Source organism: Trachypithecus francoisi, unplaced genomic scaffold (assembly GCF_009764315.1).
Source record: "Trachypithecus francoisi isolate TF-2019V2 unplaced genomic scaffold, Tfra_2.0 Lachesis_group13, whole genome shotgun sequence".
NCBI lineage: Eukaryota > Metazoa > Chordata > Mammalia > Primates > Cercopithecidae > Trachypithecus > Trachypithecus francoisi.
In genome coordinates this window covers 105629466-105646925 of record NW_022681458.1, presented here as the reverse complement: position 1 = coordinate 105646925, position 17460 = coordinate 105629466, and the positions used below count along the sequence as shown (strand labels likewise).

General features: G+C 39.0%; 1 protein-coding gene across 3 annotated transcripts in view; it reads left to right on the top strand.

Annotated features, from left to right (window-relative positions):
- The window catches only part of HNMT (histamine N-methyltransferase), a 57863-nt gene that overhangs the window by 23004 nt on the left and 17399 nt on the right, over positions 1 to 17460 (top strand). The window contains exon 3 of one of the 3 annotated variants that reach the window (XM_033231643.1): positions 8863 to 9001. The exons of the other annotated variants lie outside the window; for them this stretch is intronic. Within the exon in view, the coding sequence (XP_033087534.1) occupies positions 8929 to 9001 (73 nt within the window). The 5' untranslated portion in view covers positions 8863 to 8928. The remainder of the gene's footprint in view (positions 1 to 8862; positions 9002 to 17460) is intronic. 3 annotated transcript variants of the gene reach the window in all.

Sequence of the window (17460 nt, the reverse complement as noted above, 5' to 3'; positions counted from 1 at the left end):
TATCAGGATGATGTTGGCCTCATAAAATGAGTTCAGGAGGATTCCCTCTTTTTCTATTGATTGGAATAGTTTCAGAAGGAATGGTACCAGCTCCTCCTTGTACCTCTGGTAGAATTCAGCTGTGAATCCATCTGATCCTGGACTTTTTTTGGTGGTAGGCTATTAATTATTGCCTCAATTTCAGAGCCTGCTATTGGTCTATTCAGGGATTCAACTTCTTCCTGGTTTAGTCTTGGGAGAGTGTAAGTGTCCAGGAAATTATCCATTTCTTCTAGATTTTCTAGTTTTTTGCGTAGAGGTGTTTATAGTATTCTCTGATGGTAGTTTGTATTTCTGTGGGGTCGGTGGTGATATCCCCTTTATCATTTTTTATTGCATCTATTTGATTCTCTCTCTTTTCTTCTTTATTAGTCTTGCTAGTGGTCTGTCAATTTTGTTGATCTTTTCAAAAAACCAACTCCTGGATTCATTGATTTTTTGGAGGGTTTTTTGTGTCTCTATCTCCTTCAGTTCTGCTCTGATCTTAGTTATTTCTTGCCTTCTGCTAGCTTTTGAATGTGTTTGCTCTTGCCTCTCTAGTTCTTTTAATTGTGATGTTAGAGTGTCAATTTTAGATCTTCTGCTTTCTCTTGTGGGCACTTAGTGCTATAAATTTCCCTCTACACACTGCTTTAAATGTGTCCCAGAGATTCTGGTATGTTGTATCTTTGTTCTCATTGGTTTCAAAGAACATCTTTATTTCTGCTTTCATTTCGTTATGTACCCAGTAGTCATTCAGGAGCAGGTTGTTCAGTTTCCATGTAGTTGAGCAGTTTGATTGAGTTTCTTAGTCTCTGAGTTCTAGTTTGATTGCACTGTGGTCTGAGAGACAGTTGGTTATAATTTCTGTTCTTGTACATTTGCTGAGGAGTGCTTTCTTCCAATTATGTGGTCAATTTTGGAATAAGTGTGATGTGGTGCTGAGAAGAATGTATATTCTGTTGATTTGGGGTGGAGAGTTCTATAGATGTCTATTAGGTCCACTTGGTGCAGAGATGAGTTCAATTCCTGGATATCCTTGTTAACTTTCTGTCTCGTTGATCTGTCTAATGTTGACAGTGGAGTGTTGAAGTCTCCCGTTATTATTGTATGGGAGTCTAATTCTCTTTGTAAGTCTCTAAGGACTTGCTTTATGAATCTGGGTGCTCCTGTATTGGGTGCATATATATTTAGGAGAGTTAGCTCTTCCTGTGAATTGATCCCTTTACCATTATGTAATGGCCTTCTTTGTCTCTTTTGATCTTTGATGGTTTAAAGTCTGTTTTATCAGAGACTAGGATTGCAACCCCTGCTTTTTTTTGGTCTCCATTTGCTTGGTAGATCTTCCTCCATCCCTTTATTTTGAGCCTATGTATGTCTCTGCATGTGAGATGGGTCTCCTGAATACAGCAGACTGATGGGTCTTGACTCTTTATCCAGTTTGCCAGTCTGTGTCTTTTAATTGGAGCATTTAGTCCATTTACATTTAAGGTTAATATTGTTATGTGTGAACTTGATCCTGCCATTATGATATTAACTGGTTATTTTGCTTGTTAGTTGATGCAGTTTCTTCCTAGCCTCGATGGTCTTTACATTTTGGCATGTTTTTGCAATGGCTGGTACCGTTGTTCCTTTCCATGTTTAGGGCTTCCTTCAGGGTCTCTTGTAAGGCAGGCCTGGTGGTGACAAAATCTCTAAGCATTTGCTTATCTGTAAAGGATTTTATTTCTCCTTCACTGATGAAACTTAGTTTGGCTGGATATGAAATCTGGGTTTAAAATTCTTTTCTTTAAGAACGTTGAATATTGGCCCCCACTCTCTTCTGGCTTGTAGAGTTTCTGCCGAGAGATCTGCTGTTAGTCTGATGGGCTTCCCTTTGTGGGTAACCCGACCTTTCTCTCTGGCTGCCCTTAAGATTTTTTCCTTCATTTCAACTTTTGTGAATCTGGCAATTATGTGTCTTGGTTGCTCTTCTGGAGGAGTATCTTTGTGGCGTTCTCTGTATTTCCTGAATTTGAATGTTGGCCTGCCCTACTAGGTTGGGGAAGTTCTCCTGGATGATATCCTGAAGAGTGTTTTCCAACTTGGTTCCATTTTCCCCCTCACTTTCAGGCACCCCAATCAGACGTAGATTTGGTCTTTTTACATAATCCCATACTTCTTGCAGGCTTTGTTCATTTCTTATCTTCTTTTTTCTTTTGGTTTCTCTTCTCGCTTCATTTCATTCATTTGATCCTCAATCGCTGATACTCTTTCTTCCAGTTGATCGAGTCGGTTACTGAAGCTTGTGCATTTGTCACGTATTTCTCATGTCATGGTTTTCATCTCTGTCATTTCGTTTATGACCTTCTCTGCATTAATTAGTCTAGCTGTCAATTCTTCCACTCTTTTTTCAAGATTTTTAGTTTCTTTGCACTGGGTACGTAATTCCTCCTTTAGCTCTGAGAAGTTTGATGGACTGAAGCCTTCTTCTCTCATCTCGTCAAAGTCATTCTCTGATCAGCTTTGATCCGTTGCTGGCGATGGGCTACGCTCCTTTGCAGGGGGAGATGCGCTCTTATTTTTTGAATTTCCAGCTTTTCTGCCCTGCTTGTTCCCCATCTTTGTGGTTTTATCTGTCTCTGGTCTTTGATGATGGTGACGTACTGATGGGGTTTTGGTATAGGTGTCCTTCCTGTTTGATAGTTTCCCTTCTGTCAGTCAGGACCCTCAGCTGTAGGTCTGTTGGAGATTGCTTGAGGTCCACTCCAGACCCTGTTTGCCTGGGTATCAGCAGCAGAGGTTGCAGAAGATAGAATATTGCTGAACAGCAAGTGTACCTGTCTGATTCTTCCTTTGGAAGCTTCCTCTCAGGGGTGTACTCCACCCTGTGAGGTGTGGGGTGTCAGACTGCCCCTAGTGGGGGATGTCTCCCAGTTAGGCTACTCAGGGGTCAGGGACCCACTTGAGCAGTCTGTCCCTTCTCAGATCTCAACCTCCGTGTTGGGAGATCCACTGCTCTCTTCAAAGCTGTCAGACAGAGTCGTTTGCGTCTGCAGAGGTTCTGCTACCTTTTTGTTGTTGTTGTTTTTTTTAGCTGTGCCCTGTCCCCAGAGGTGGAGTCTACAGAGACAGGCAGGTTTCCTTGAGCTGCTGTGAGCTCCACCCAGATGGAGCTTTTCAGTGGCTTTGTTTACCTACTTAAGCCTCAGCAATGGCGGGTGCCCCTCCCCCAGCCTCGCTGCTGCCGTTTAGGTTAGATCGCAGACTGCTGTGTTAGCAATGAGGGAGGCTCCGTGGGCGTGGGACCCTCCCAGCCAGGTGTGGGATATATTCTCCTGGTGTGCCTGTTTGCTTAAAGCACAATATTGGGGTGGGAGTTACCCGATTCTCCAGGTGTTGTGTGTCTCAGTTCCCCTGGCTAGGAAAAGGGATTCCCTTCCCCCTTGCGCTTCCCAGGTGAGGCAATGCCTCGCCCTGCTTCAGCTCTCGCTGGTCGGGCTTCAGCAGCTGACCAGCACCGATTGTCCGGCACTCCCCAGTGAGATGACCCCAGTACCTCAGTTGAAAATGCAGAAATCACCGGTCTTCTGTGTCGCTCGTGCTGGGAGTTGGAGACTGGAGCTGTTCCTATTCGGCCATCTTCGTGCCTATTAACTTTTAAAGAAATTATCTCTGTAAGCCCAACAGTGGGCATTTCCTGGCATATAATGGATCCTTAGTGTATGATTGAAAGAAAGATAGTATAGCACACAAAACTCCCAAATTAGTCTCAGGCTTTGATTTTTGGTTCTTGTTGGTTATCTCAAAATCTGAACAATAAGTAAATATTGGAATTAAATTTTTGAAGTAATTAACTATATTAATCAGTTGTCCTGATTTTACAGTAGAAGACTGTCAGTAAGTTTGGCATAGAGAAATTAAACTTAAAAAAATTTATAAAAATAGCATTTTTTAAAAGTTACCATATGATGTAAGGAGTGACTATGAGTTATATTTTCCCATTTTCTAGATGAGCAAATGAGTTCAGGAGAGATTTAAATACCCTATGAAAAGCATGCAGAATTCTGGTAGCACTATAAGGATAAAGAAAAAAGATTGGGCCGTTTAGCTAGGGCTGGCATGAGTTAATTATAATCATTATGTGATTAATAAAACATTTGATATAACACCAATCATGTCATGAAGTTCTATTCTCTGCCTTTGAATAGTAGTAAACTAGGATTATAATTTTATAATGATAGACCAGTTTAAGACAGAAGAGACATGACACATAAGACTCTCAACTTCTCACTATCTGCCTAAAATGTGCATGGACAAAATTGGTGTGTGCTAAAGGCAGTGCCACAGGAACCGAAACTAAAAGAATAAAAAAGAATTAACAATGTATAAAACCACTCTAACTCTATCCCTTGACTGCCTTGGGATCTCAAATAGCAGAAATGTATGTCCATCAACAATGCAAGTGGAAATGTATGTTCAATTTAAAGCCATGTCCTAAGAATAGGATTTCACATATGTGCTAGCTAAAGAGTAGAGGATTTGTAGAGCTTTTTTTAGGGATTTCCTTCCAGCCTATCTTCACATCCTACCCTTTAAACATGCTTTTTTAAATGTCACAGCAGAGCACCTAGAAAACCTATTTTTCCAAGTTGTGACTTCTCTCTTTCCTACATACTTTTATTCTTCTAGTCATCCAAATAACTATCTTACTAGTAGCAGTCTGTGAGTCTGTCTGTGCATTTATGCATCCATCTAATCAGCTGTCTACCTACTTATCCATATGTTTTAAGCAATAAAAATTTCATTTTGTAGCCTCTTTTACTGGTGCACTTACCCAGAACAGAAAGTCTTCCACTCAGAAGACCAGTTCTTGGAGTCACCAGATAAAGTTCATATATGATATAAGGTATAGTCACATCTTCAGTATACAAACATTTACTATAATACAGCCATGCCTTTTAAAATCAAATACATGTGATTTTATAAAACCAAATGTAAGCCTCCAGGATGTGAGAGAACAACTCACATTACAAAGTATCCTTGAACCCAGGATGTGGAGCTTGCAGTAAGCCAAGATCATGCCACTGCACTCCAGCCTGGGTGACAGAGTGAGACTCCATCTCAAACAAAAAAAAAAAATTAATTAAAATAAAATAAAGATGTTTAATTAGATACTTAGTGGTAAATGTGGTGCTAGTGTTAGTGGTAAATATGGTAATTAGCGTAGAGAGGTTAAATGATTACAGTAAGCTAAAGGCCAAATTGTTACTAATATGAGTTGTTTCATATATGTTGATAAATGCCTTGGGATAGTCATTTGCATATAAAATAATAACATAATAAATTTAGACTTGTAATAATTAGTCAGGGTTCTCTGGAGAAACAGAACCAACAAGATTACATATATATATACACACTAGATATACTATATATATATAGTATAGTATATATATATATATACACACACACACACACACATATATATCTTAATATGTAAAATAAGGAATTAGCTCATGTGATGATGAAGGCTGACAAGTCCCAAGATCTGCAGTCGATAGGCTGGAGACCCAGGAGAGCCCATGGTGTAAGTTCTAGTCTCAAAGCCAGCAGGCCTGAAGGCTTGAGACTCAGCAAGGGCTGATAGTTCAGTCTGAGTCTGAAGGTCAGAAATGACCAGTTCCAGCTCAAGCTGTTCTCTTCTGGTCTTGGATTGACTACACGAGGAAGGGCCATCTGCTTTACTCAGTCTAACAATTCAAACATTAATCTCATCCAAAAACACCCTCACAGACACATCCAGAATCATGTTTTAACCAAATATCTGAGCACCCCATGGCCCAGTAGAGATGACACATAAAAGTAAGCATCACAGAAAGGTTTTCTAACTGGGAGAGGAACGCTTCAAGAATAATTAATTTGAATAAATTTTTATAGAACTATTTCAAATTATAAACAAAAAAAGAGAACTAAAAATAACCTATAATTCTGTCACCGTTAGATAACTCTTGATTTTAATTTGGTGCATATCTTTCTAAACATTGCGTATTGAAATGAAGTGCTCTGCATCCCATTGATTTATGCTGATACATATTTGGATTTGCCCAACTTTGCTAAAATTACACACATGGGATCAACTGAGAAAATCAGTTACATCATCATCACAAGCACAGACTGAAAAATCATCAATTTGCTTTGCTATTCACAAAAAGGGAGAAAAGGAAAAAAGAAAGAAAATACTATGATATGTTTGAATAGAGTTTGTCTAATCATCAAAATTATTTCTCTATTTGTCACAGAAAATGCTGTAGACTCTGTTTCTTTAGGGGGAAACATTTAATGTCACTTCTTAATAGGGCTTTTGTTAACCTGAACAGCTGTTGGTGTGTTTGTATCTAAAGGCCTTAGGAAGTCAAAACTAAGTAGTCCTCATTCATCAGAGTTATGACCAAGCAATGACCATGAGAGGTCACATGTGGGAAGAGACTGACTATAAACTGAGCGTGTATTGCCCTATTCTCCTTAAATGCCATTTTCTGGATCTCAAGTTTAAGATTCCTAGAAAGTTTCGCGATGTACAATAAAAGTAGATTGTTGCCTTCCACATGTTTTTCACTTACCCCTGAATTTGTTGAGAATTTCTGAATTATTTGACACAAGTCTAGTTTACTTTCTGCCATTATTTTGAAACATTAGTTTGGCTTGTGTTGTCTCTGAAAGCATTTGTAGAGCACTTCATACCTGATACTGGAACATATTCATTACATTGTGGGTCCTGCTCTGAAGGATTCAGTTAGAAAGGACAAATGGCCACTGTTTTTTTTTTTGTTTTTTTACTTTGAATCTCTTATTCTGATGGCTCATGGTTCTATAGGGCATAATAACCTCTCATATGCTTGCAATGATTAATGATCAAACCAGCTCAGTTATTCAATCCAGCATTTAAGTATCTTTAGTTATTTTTAACAAACTTATTGGAATCAAGTCTTTGCTAGTATATCATATAAATGAAGAAAAGCAGTAATTTAGATCAGTAAAGACAAGTGTGTTTTATCTGTGTTGCCAGCTCCAGTCAATTGATGGGTAGTGTCTGGAGGATTCTCATGCTGCTTCTGGGCTCTGTGGGAAAGACCACTAAGATTATCAGCTATGAATGGTAGAGTTTTAGATGTGTAGGAGTCAGCCAGTTGAAGTGAATAAGTGAGGGAGAGCTTTTTAGGCAAAGGAGAAAGCATGGGAGAGGATGGTACATAAAGGAAAGAGGGTAGAATGCAAGCATTTCAGGGCTTCTGGAGCCACAAATTTCAGAATATAAAACTGTGAAAGATGAGAATAAGGGCCAGGCAGATAGTCTATGTTTACTGGAGCAGCTTGACCTTCATGCATTTTATAGTCACTAGAAGATTTTAAGCAGGGAAGTGATGGGTTTGCTTAGCAGGGTTTAAAATGGTTGTCATGGTAAGGGCTTTGAGGAATACAAGACCAGAGGTAGGCTGACCTTTTAGAATATTATTGCAGTATTCCAAAGATGAATAATCTTGGCCTGCATAAGGGCATTGCCAGTAGGGACAGAAGAGACAAAGTAAACTTCTTGATGGCCAGGAAAGGGAGATAAAGGAAGAAGAAACTTTGAGTGATGATGGATAGCAAACAGCATGGGTGAATGTTTCAAGAAAAGATAATACTTAAAACTAAATGAACTAAATGTTAAATGGTTAAACAAGACTATAATATGATAGATCTGAACTATTGACCCCCCCTTTTCTTTTTATAGACAAGAGGATTATATAAATCTTTTGGTTGGCAAGGCAAGATTACTCACGCCTGTAATCCCAGCACTTTGGGAGGCCAATGTAGGCAGATCACCAGAGGTCAAGAGTTCGAGACCAGCCTGGCCATTATGGTGAAACCCCATCTCTACTAAAAATATGAAAATTAGCCTGGCATGGTGGTACATGTCTGTAATCCCAGCTACTTGGGAGGCTGAGGCAGGAGAATCACTTGAACCTGGGAGGCAGAGGTTGTAGTGAGACGAGATCGCACCACTGCACTCCAGCCTGGGCAACAGGACAAGGCTGTCTCAAAAAAATAAAAATAAATATTTTTGTCCTTGTTGTTTTGTTTTAAAGAAAGGTTTTTTAAAGAGGAGTTTAGGGTTTGCAGATAAATTGACAGCAAGGTACAGAGATTTCCCATACAACCTCTGCTCTCAAGCATGGATAGTCTCCCCATTATATATATATTCCCTCCCAGAATTACAGTCTGCTACAATTGATAAACATTCATTGACACATAATTACTAGAAGCTCATAGTTTACTTTAGGGTTTACTTTTGGTGTTGTATTCCATGGGTTTAAACAAATGTATAATGGCATGTATCCACCATTATAATATTATACAGAGTAGTTTTACTGCCCCCAGAATCATCTATGCTCCATCCCTTCACCTCCACCCCTCAGCCCCTGGCAACCACTGATCTTTTCACTGTTTCTATAATGTTGTCTTTTCCACAATGTCATCTAGTTGAAATCATATAGCATGTAAGCTTTACAGATTGGTTCCCTCCAGTTAATAATATGCATTTAAGTTTCTTCCATGTCTTTTCATGGCTTAGTAACTCATTTCTTTCTTGTGCTGAATGGTATTCTATTTTCTGCATGTACCACAGATTTTTTGTTTGTTTGTTCTTTTACTTATCAGTTTATATGCTGAACAACACATCTTGGTTACTTCCAAGCTTTGGCAATTATGAATAAAGCTAATAAACATCTATATGCAGATTTTTGTGTAACTATAAGTTTTCAACTCCTTTGGGTAGTAACCAAGGAACTTGATTACTGAATCCTATGGTAAGATTATGCTTAGTTTTTTAAGAAACTACCAAACTGTATTCCAAAGTGGCTCCAGATTTACCTTTCCCACCAGCAGCAAATGAGAGTTCCTGTTGCTCCACATCTTTCCCAGCATTTGTTGTCATTAGTGCTCTGGATTTTGGCCCTTCCAGGTGTGTAATGGTATTTCGTTAATGTTTTAATTTGTATTTCATTGATGGCGTATGATACGAATATCTTTTTATATATTTATTTGTCATCTATATATCTTCTTTGGTGAGGTGTTTAGGTCTTTGATCCAATTGTTAATTGTGCTGGTTGTTTTCTTATTGTTGAGATTTAAGAGTTCTTTGTATACTTTGGATAGTAGTCCTTTTTCAGATGTGCTCTTTTCAATTATTTTCTTTCATGCTTGTCATCTCATTCTCTTGACATTTTCTTTTGTAGAGCAGAAGTTTTTAATTTTAATAAAGTTCAGCTTATTAATTACTTATTTCATAGATGATGCCTTTGGTTTCTATCTAAAAAGTCATTGCCATACCCAAAGTCATCTAGGTTTTCCTCTATGTTATATTTTAGGAATTTTACAGTTTTATATTTTACACATAGTTCTATGATTCATTTTGAGTTAATTTTTGTGAAGGATGTAAGGTCCGTGTCTAGATTCATTTTTTTGCAGGTGGGTGTCCAGTTGTTGCAGCACCATTTGTTGAAAAGACTATCTTTGCTCCATTGTATTGCCTTTGCTCCTTTGTCAAAGATCAGTTGACTATATTTATGTGGGTCTATTTCTGGTCCCTCTATTCTGTTCCACTGATCTATTTGTCTATTCTTTTGCCAATGCCAGGCTGTTTTGATTAATATGGCTTTATAGTAAGTCTTGAAGTCAGGTAGTGTCAGTTCTCCAACTTTGTTCTTCTCTTTCAATATTATGTTGGAGATTATGGGTATAAATTAGTTTTAAAAAATACATGTCTCCTATTTCTGAGGGATACTGAAAAGCAAATCATATAGAATACAATGTCAAGAAATATTTTATTTTATGATTTTATATCTTATGGATATGTATATATACACACATATATTTATGTGTACATACATATGTATATATTCTGAGGGAAAAACTCAAACTTTTTCCTCTGCTCTCTCACCACAACAATCAACACTGAAGACTTCTGTGACCAGATGCATGAGTTTTTTTTAATCCCAACACCAAGCAGCAGATACCATTAGGTATCTTCCAATTCAATTCAATTCTGATGCTGTCTTCCTGAAAATAATGTCAGATCCCACAAGTTGAGGGCCCAGTTCCACAAAGACTGTCCCCTTTTCAGACACCAGTTGCAAGTTTGGGGCTCCAGAACTTCTGAGCAGCCAGCTTCAAGTTGAGGTTTCCACAATCCCTCTTTGGGTTTGATTAATTTACTAAAGTGGCTCACAGAACTCAGGGAAACTGGCTTACATTTGCTGGTTTATTATATAAGATGTTACAAAGGCTACAGATGAAGAGATGGGTAAGGTATGAGAGAAGGTACACAGGGCTTTCATGCTCTGCCTGGATATGCCACCCTTCAGGAGCCTACACATGTTCATTATCTGGAAGCTCTTCAAATCCTGTTCTCTTGGGCCTTTTATGAAAACTTCATTGGATAGGCATGACTGAAGCATGGACAACCATGTAGTAATGTGATTGGACAAAAAGGTTGTAATCTAATGCTGATAGACTGAGTGGGGAAACCCAGTGAGGCCTATCTGTTCAGATTCTTCTTGACCTCTCTGTGCAGCATTAATTCCTCTAGAATATGGGACAGGACCTCCTCTGAAACAAGGTCTTATGACCCTCAATCAGAAAGGTGGAAAAATGTTTTAGTCCTGTCTTATGTAGGTGAAAGGTTTTCTGAGGTCTGCTCCTGATGCCAAAAGCACCATAACATTATAATAAAAGACTATTAGTAAGGGCTATGGGAATCATAAGCCAGGAGCCATAGATAAAAACTAATATATATAGATATAAAATAATATCACACATATTGATATATGCATATACATGCATTTCTATAAAGACACATATATGTATGTAAATAGATAGAAGTAGACATTTATATAGCTAGCTATAGATATAGATGATTGTATTATTTCTTACATATGTATCACAGTAAGAAATACTAATACCTATTATAAAAATAACACAGGGCGGGGCCAAGATGGTCAAATAGAAACAGCAGCCTTTGGAGGCTCCCACCGAAAAAAACCATAATAAGCTTGTGAATACTTCACCAGCAACTGAGGCATCCAGATTCTCTCATCAGAACGGACTAGGAGGCTGGCGTGAACCACAAAGAGAAAGAAGAACAGTGTGGTGTGGCGGCCCACAGGAGAGCCCCATGGGATTGGGGAGTCCCCTCCCACCAGCCAAGAGAGGCAGTGGGTGAGCGTGCTTTTTCCACAGAACTGTGCAACCCACAGATTGAAAGATCCACTCGTGAACCCACACCACCAGGGACTAGTGTCCCAACCCAAGAATGCACAGACTCTTAGTCTCTCAGTTGGAAGGAATCTGCTTAAGCCTACCGAACTCCTAGCGGGAGGGGCGACGAGCACTGGCTGTGGATGCCTGCTGTCAAAGCTATTTGAGCTCCCTAGGGGAGGAGCAGCAGACAGCACTGGGATTCGCATCTGCTTAACACAAAGCTCCCTGGGCAGGGGAAGGGCGGCATCCATCTCTATAGCCCCAGGCTGTGCTTTTCCCCTTCCGGAGAAAGGGAGGCTGGACAGCTTGGTCCCAAGACTTGTCCCTCCCAGTCCAACACACTGGCTATGGCAGTCTGTGGCCAGAGTGCCTCTTCAGGCCTGACCCTGACCCATCCTTCCTCACTGGGTGAGTCTTCCCCACCTAAACTCCAGTAACGCCAGCCAGAGGCTCAGGGACAGAATCCGGATCTCCCGGGGCCTGAGTCCCTATGGGGAGGGATGGCTGCAGTCTCTGTGGACCAGCAGACTTAGCCTTTCCTCTTGGTAGTTCTGAGGAATCCAGGCAGCCCAGACAAGTGGGTTCCCCCAAGTGAGGCACTGTGTTCAACAGGTCCTGTTCCCCATGCCACCCAACTGGGTGAGACTCTTCAATAGAGGTTGTCAGACACCCTATACAGGAGTGTTCCTACTGGCATCAGGCTGGTGCCTCTCAAGGTCAGAAGTCCCAGAAGAAGAAGCAGGCACTGAACTTTGCTGTTCTCCAGCCTCTTTGAGTAGCATCTCCAGGCCCAAGAGCAAATTAGATAAATAGGTCCTGAAGTGAACCCCCAGCAAATGGCAGCAGCCCTACAGAAGAGGGACCTAAACATTGAAAGAAAAACAAACAAGCAGAAAGCAACAACAGCATCAACAACAACAACAAGTCTCCACAAAAACCCTGTCGAAGGGTTAGCAGCCTCAAAGAACAAAACTAGACAAACTCAAGAAGTTGAGAAAATATCAGTGAAACAATGCTAAAAACCCAAAAGGTCAGACTGTCTTTACTCCTTCAAATGATTTCAGTGTTTCTCCATCAAGGTCACAGAACTGGAGGGAGGATCAGATGGACAAATTGACAGAAGTAGGTTTCAAAAGATGGGTAATAAAAAACTACACAGATCTAAAGGAACATGTTCTAACCCAATGCAAAGAAGCTAAGAACCTTGATACAATGTTAGAGGAATTGCTAACTAGAATAACCAGTTTAGAAAGGAGCATAAACAATGTGAGGGAGCTGAAAAACACAGCCCAAGAACTTCCTGAAGTGTACACATGTATCAATCGCTGAATCAACCAAGTGGAAGAAAGGATGTCAGAGTCTGAAGACCACCTTCCTGGAATAAGGCATGCAGATAAGATTAGAGAAAAAAGAATGAAAAGGAATGAACAAAGCTTCCAAGAAATATGGGACTTCATAAGAAGACTAAACCTACAATTGATTGGAGTACAAGAAGCAGATCGAGAGAATGGAAACAAGCTGGAAAACACACTTCAGGATATTATCCAGGAGAATTTCCTCAACCTAGCAAGACTACCAACATTCAAACTCAGGAAATACAGGCAACATCATTAAGATACTCCACAAGAAAATCATAATAAGATACTCCCCAAGACACATAATCATCAGATTGAAGATTAAAATGAAGGAAAATTATTAAGGGTAGCCAGAGAGAAAGGCCAGGTCACCTACAAAGGGAAACCCATCAGACTAACAGCAGACCTCTCAGCAGAAACTCTACATGTCAGAAAAGATTGGGGGCCAATATTCAACATTCTTAAAGAAAAAAAATTCAACCTAGAATTTCATATCCAGCCAAACTCACTTCATAAGTGAAGGAGAAATAAAATCCTTTCCAGACAAGCAAATGCTGAGGAATTTTGTTGTCACCAGGCCTGCCCTGCAAGAGCTCCTGAAGGAAGCACTAAACATGGAAAGGAAAAGCCAGTGGCAGCCACTGCAAAAACACATCAAAATATAAAGACCAATGACACTATGAAGAAACTGCAACAACTAGTGTGCAAAATAACCAAACAGCAGCATGATGATAGGGTCAAATTCACACATTATGATACTAACCTTAAATGTAAATGAGCTAAATGTCCCAATTAAAAGACACAGACTGGCAAATTGGATAAAGAGTCAAGACCCAGCAGTGTGCTGTATTCAAGAGACCCATCTCATGTGCAAAGACACACGTAGGCTCAAAATAAAGGGATGGAGGAAAATTGACCAAGCAAATGGAAAGCAAAATATAAGCAGGGGTTGCAATCCTAGTCTCTGACAAAACAGACTTTAAACCAACAAAGATCAAAAAAGACAAGGGCATTACATAATGGCAAAGGGAACAATTCAACAAGAAGAGCTAACTATTCTAAATATATATGCACCCAATACAAGAGCACCCAGATTCATAAAACAAGTTTTTAGAGACCTACAAAGAGAGCTATACTCCCATACAATAATAGTGGAAGACTTTAACACCCCACTGTCAGTGGGTGTTATCAGTAGATCAATGAGACAGAAAATCAATAAGGATATTCAGGACCTGAACTCAGCTCTGGATCAAGTGGACCTAGTAGACATCTGCAAAATCAACAGAATATACATTCCTTGCAATGCCACTTGGCACTTATTCTATAATCGACCACATAATTGGAAATAAAACACTCCTTAGCAAATGCAAAATAACTGGAATCATAACAGCCTCTCAGACCACAGTGCAATCAAATTAGAACTCAGGATTAAGAAACTCACTCAAAACCACACAATTACATGGAAATGAAACAACCTGCTCCTGAATAACTCCTGGGTAAATAATGAAATTAAAGCAGAAATCAAGAAGTTCTTTGAAACCAACAAGAACAAAGAGACAACGTACCAGAATCTCTGGGATACAACTAAAGCAGTGTTAAGAGGGAAATTTATAGCACTAAATGGCCCTATGAGAAAGCTTGAAGATCTCAAGTTGACACCCTAACATCACAATTAAAAGAGTTACAGAGGCAAGAACTAACTAATCCAAAAGCTGGCAGAAGACTAGAAATAACTAAGATCAGAGAAGAATTAAAGGAGATAGAGACCCAAAAAAACCTCAAAAAAGAAAAAAAAAATCAATGAGTTCAGGAGCTGGTTTTTTGAAAAAATTAACAAAATAGACTGCTAGCTAGACTAATAAAGAAGAAAAGAGAGAAGAATCAAATAGACACAATAAAAAATGATAAAGGGGACATCCCTACAGACCCCACAGAAACACAAACTACCATCAGAGAATACTATAAACACCTCTACATAATAAACTAGAAACTCTAGAAGAAATGGTTAAATTCCTGGGTACTTCCCCCCCCACATTAAGACTAGACCAAGAAGAAATGGAATCCCTGAATAGACCAATAACAAATTCTGAAATTGAGGCAGTAATTAATAGCCTACCAACCAAAGAAAGCCCAGGACCAGATGGATTCACAGCTGAGTCCTACCAGAAATAGAAAGAGGAGCTGGTACCATTTCTTCAGATACTATTACACCGATTGAAAAGGAGGGATGCCTCCCTAACTCATTTTATGAAGCCAGCATTATCCTGATAACAAAATCAGGAAGAGACACAACAAAAAAAAGGACACTTGAGGTCAGTATCTCTGATGAGTATCAATGGGAAAATCCTCAATAAAATACTGGCAAACCGAATTCAGCAGCACATCAAAAAACTTATCCACCAGGATCAAGTCAGCTTCATCCCTGGGATGCAAGGCTGGTTCAACATACACAAATCAAAAAACATAATCTATCACATAAGCAGAATGAAAGACAAAAACCACATGATTATCTCAATAGATGCAGAAAAGGCCTTTGATAAAATTAAACCTCTTTTCTTGTTAAAAACTCTCAATAAACTAGGTATTAATGGAACATATCTCAAAATAATAAAAACTATTTATGACAAACTTACCCAACCAATATCATATTGCTTGGGCAAAAGCTGGAAGCATTCCTGTTGAAAACTAGTACAAGACAAGGATGTCCTCTCTCACCACTCCTATTTAACATAGTATTGGAAGTTGTTGCCAGGGCAATCAGGCAATAGAAAGAAATAAAAGGCATTCAAATAGGAAGAGAGGAAGTCAAATTGTCTCTGTGTGCAGACAACATGATTGTATACTTAGAAAACCCCATCATCTTGACCTAAAAACTTCTGAAACTGATAAGCAGCTTCAGCAAAGTCTCAGGATACAAAATCAATGTGCAAAAATCACAAGCATTCCTTTACACCAACAATAGACAAACACAGAGCCAAATCATGAATAAACTCCCAATCACAATTGCTACAAAGAGAATAAAATACCTAGGAATACAGCTAAAAGTGATGTGAAGAACCTCTTCAAGGAGAACTGCAAAGCATTGTTCAAGGATGTAAGAGAGGATGCAATCAAATGGAAAAACATTCCATCCTCCTGGATAAGAAGAATCAATTTATGAAAATGGCCATACTGCCCAAATTGATTTATAGATTCAATGCTATTCCCATCAAAATATCATTGACATTCTTCACAGAATTAGAAAAAGCTATTTTAAGTTTCATGTCTAATCAAAGAAGATCTCATATAGCCAGGACAATCCTAAGCAAAAGGAACAAAGCTGGAGGCATCAGGCTACCTAACTTCAAACTATACTACAAGTCTACAGTAACCAAAACAGCATGGTACTGGTACCAAAACAGACATAGAGACCAATGAAACAGTACAGAGACCTCAGAAATAACGCCACACATCTACAACCATCTGATCTTCAACAAACCTGACAAAAACAAGCAACAAGGAAAGGATCTCCTATCCAGTAAATGGTGCTGGGAAAACTGGCTAGCCATATGCAGAAATCTGAAACTGGACCCCTTCCTTACACCTTACACAAAAATTAACTCAAGATGGATTAAAAACTTAAATGTAAAACCCAAAACCATAAAAACCTAGAAGAAACCTAGGCAATACCATTCAGGACATAGGCATGGAAAAAGACTTCATGACAAAAATGCCAAAAGCAATTGCAACAAAAGCCCAAATTTACAAATGGGATATAATTAAACTAAAAAGCTTCTGCACAGCAAAAGAAACTATCATCAGAGTGAACAGGCAACCTACAGAATGGGATAAAATTTCTGCACTCTACCCGTCTGACAAAGGTCTAATAGCCAGAATTAACAAGGATCTTAAATAAATTTATAAGAAAAAAAAAAACCCCATCAAAAAGGGGGCAAAGGATATGAACAGACACTTCTCAAAAGAAGACATTTATGCGGCCAACAAATATATGAACAAGTTAGGACCAAAAAACAAAAGCAGATGGACACTAAAACAACAAGTATAAAATGGAAATGTCCCTGACAAACAAGTATGGTCACCCTACTTATGAGGTCAGAAATAGATTTTATGTTCTAATTGACTCTTAAGGAAATAGTTGCATTATCGCCTCTTCTTAAACTTAATCTATTTTTGCTAGGAATCCAGCACACATGGGCTTACACTCTAGAGGCTGTTATGCAAACCAACGGTTTCCGTATGTCAATTGTGATTATAGCATTGTGTCCTCTATCAGTGCCCCAGGAAGAGGGACTGCCTGGCTGTGAACATGTCCCAGATTGTGCTAGATATATTTTGCCAACCAGGCCAACCTGAAATGTCTAGGTCCATCTTTGGAGGAGAGCTCATCAAGCTCTGAGGGAATATAATTGCATTTCAGTTATCTTTTTCAAAATGTTAAATTTGAGATCCTCAAATTTTTCATTTAAAATGTGTGGCTAGGTTAATATGAGGCAAGAACAGAAAATTTTGGTCTCTAGTCTTTTGGGGGCAAGCTAGAATCTATTTCCCATTAGCCCACAGCTACTCTTATCAGGCTTTTGTCTTAGTTACCTTTTTTTCCCTTCAAAATGGTTGCTGAACAGAAGAATATAAGGCTTTTCATGTCTTTTTAGTATTTGTTATCTTTCTACTTCTTACATGAAGTAGTTAGAAGAACAAACATTGTAGATTTAGACAAATGTGACTTAAACTTCAGGTATATCAATATCCCTTGAATGTCAACATACTCAAATCACCTAATCCAGTTGGGAATATTAATAATATCATG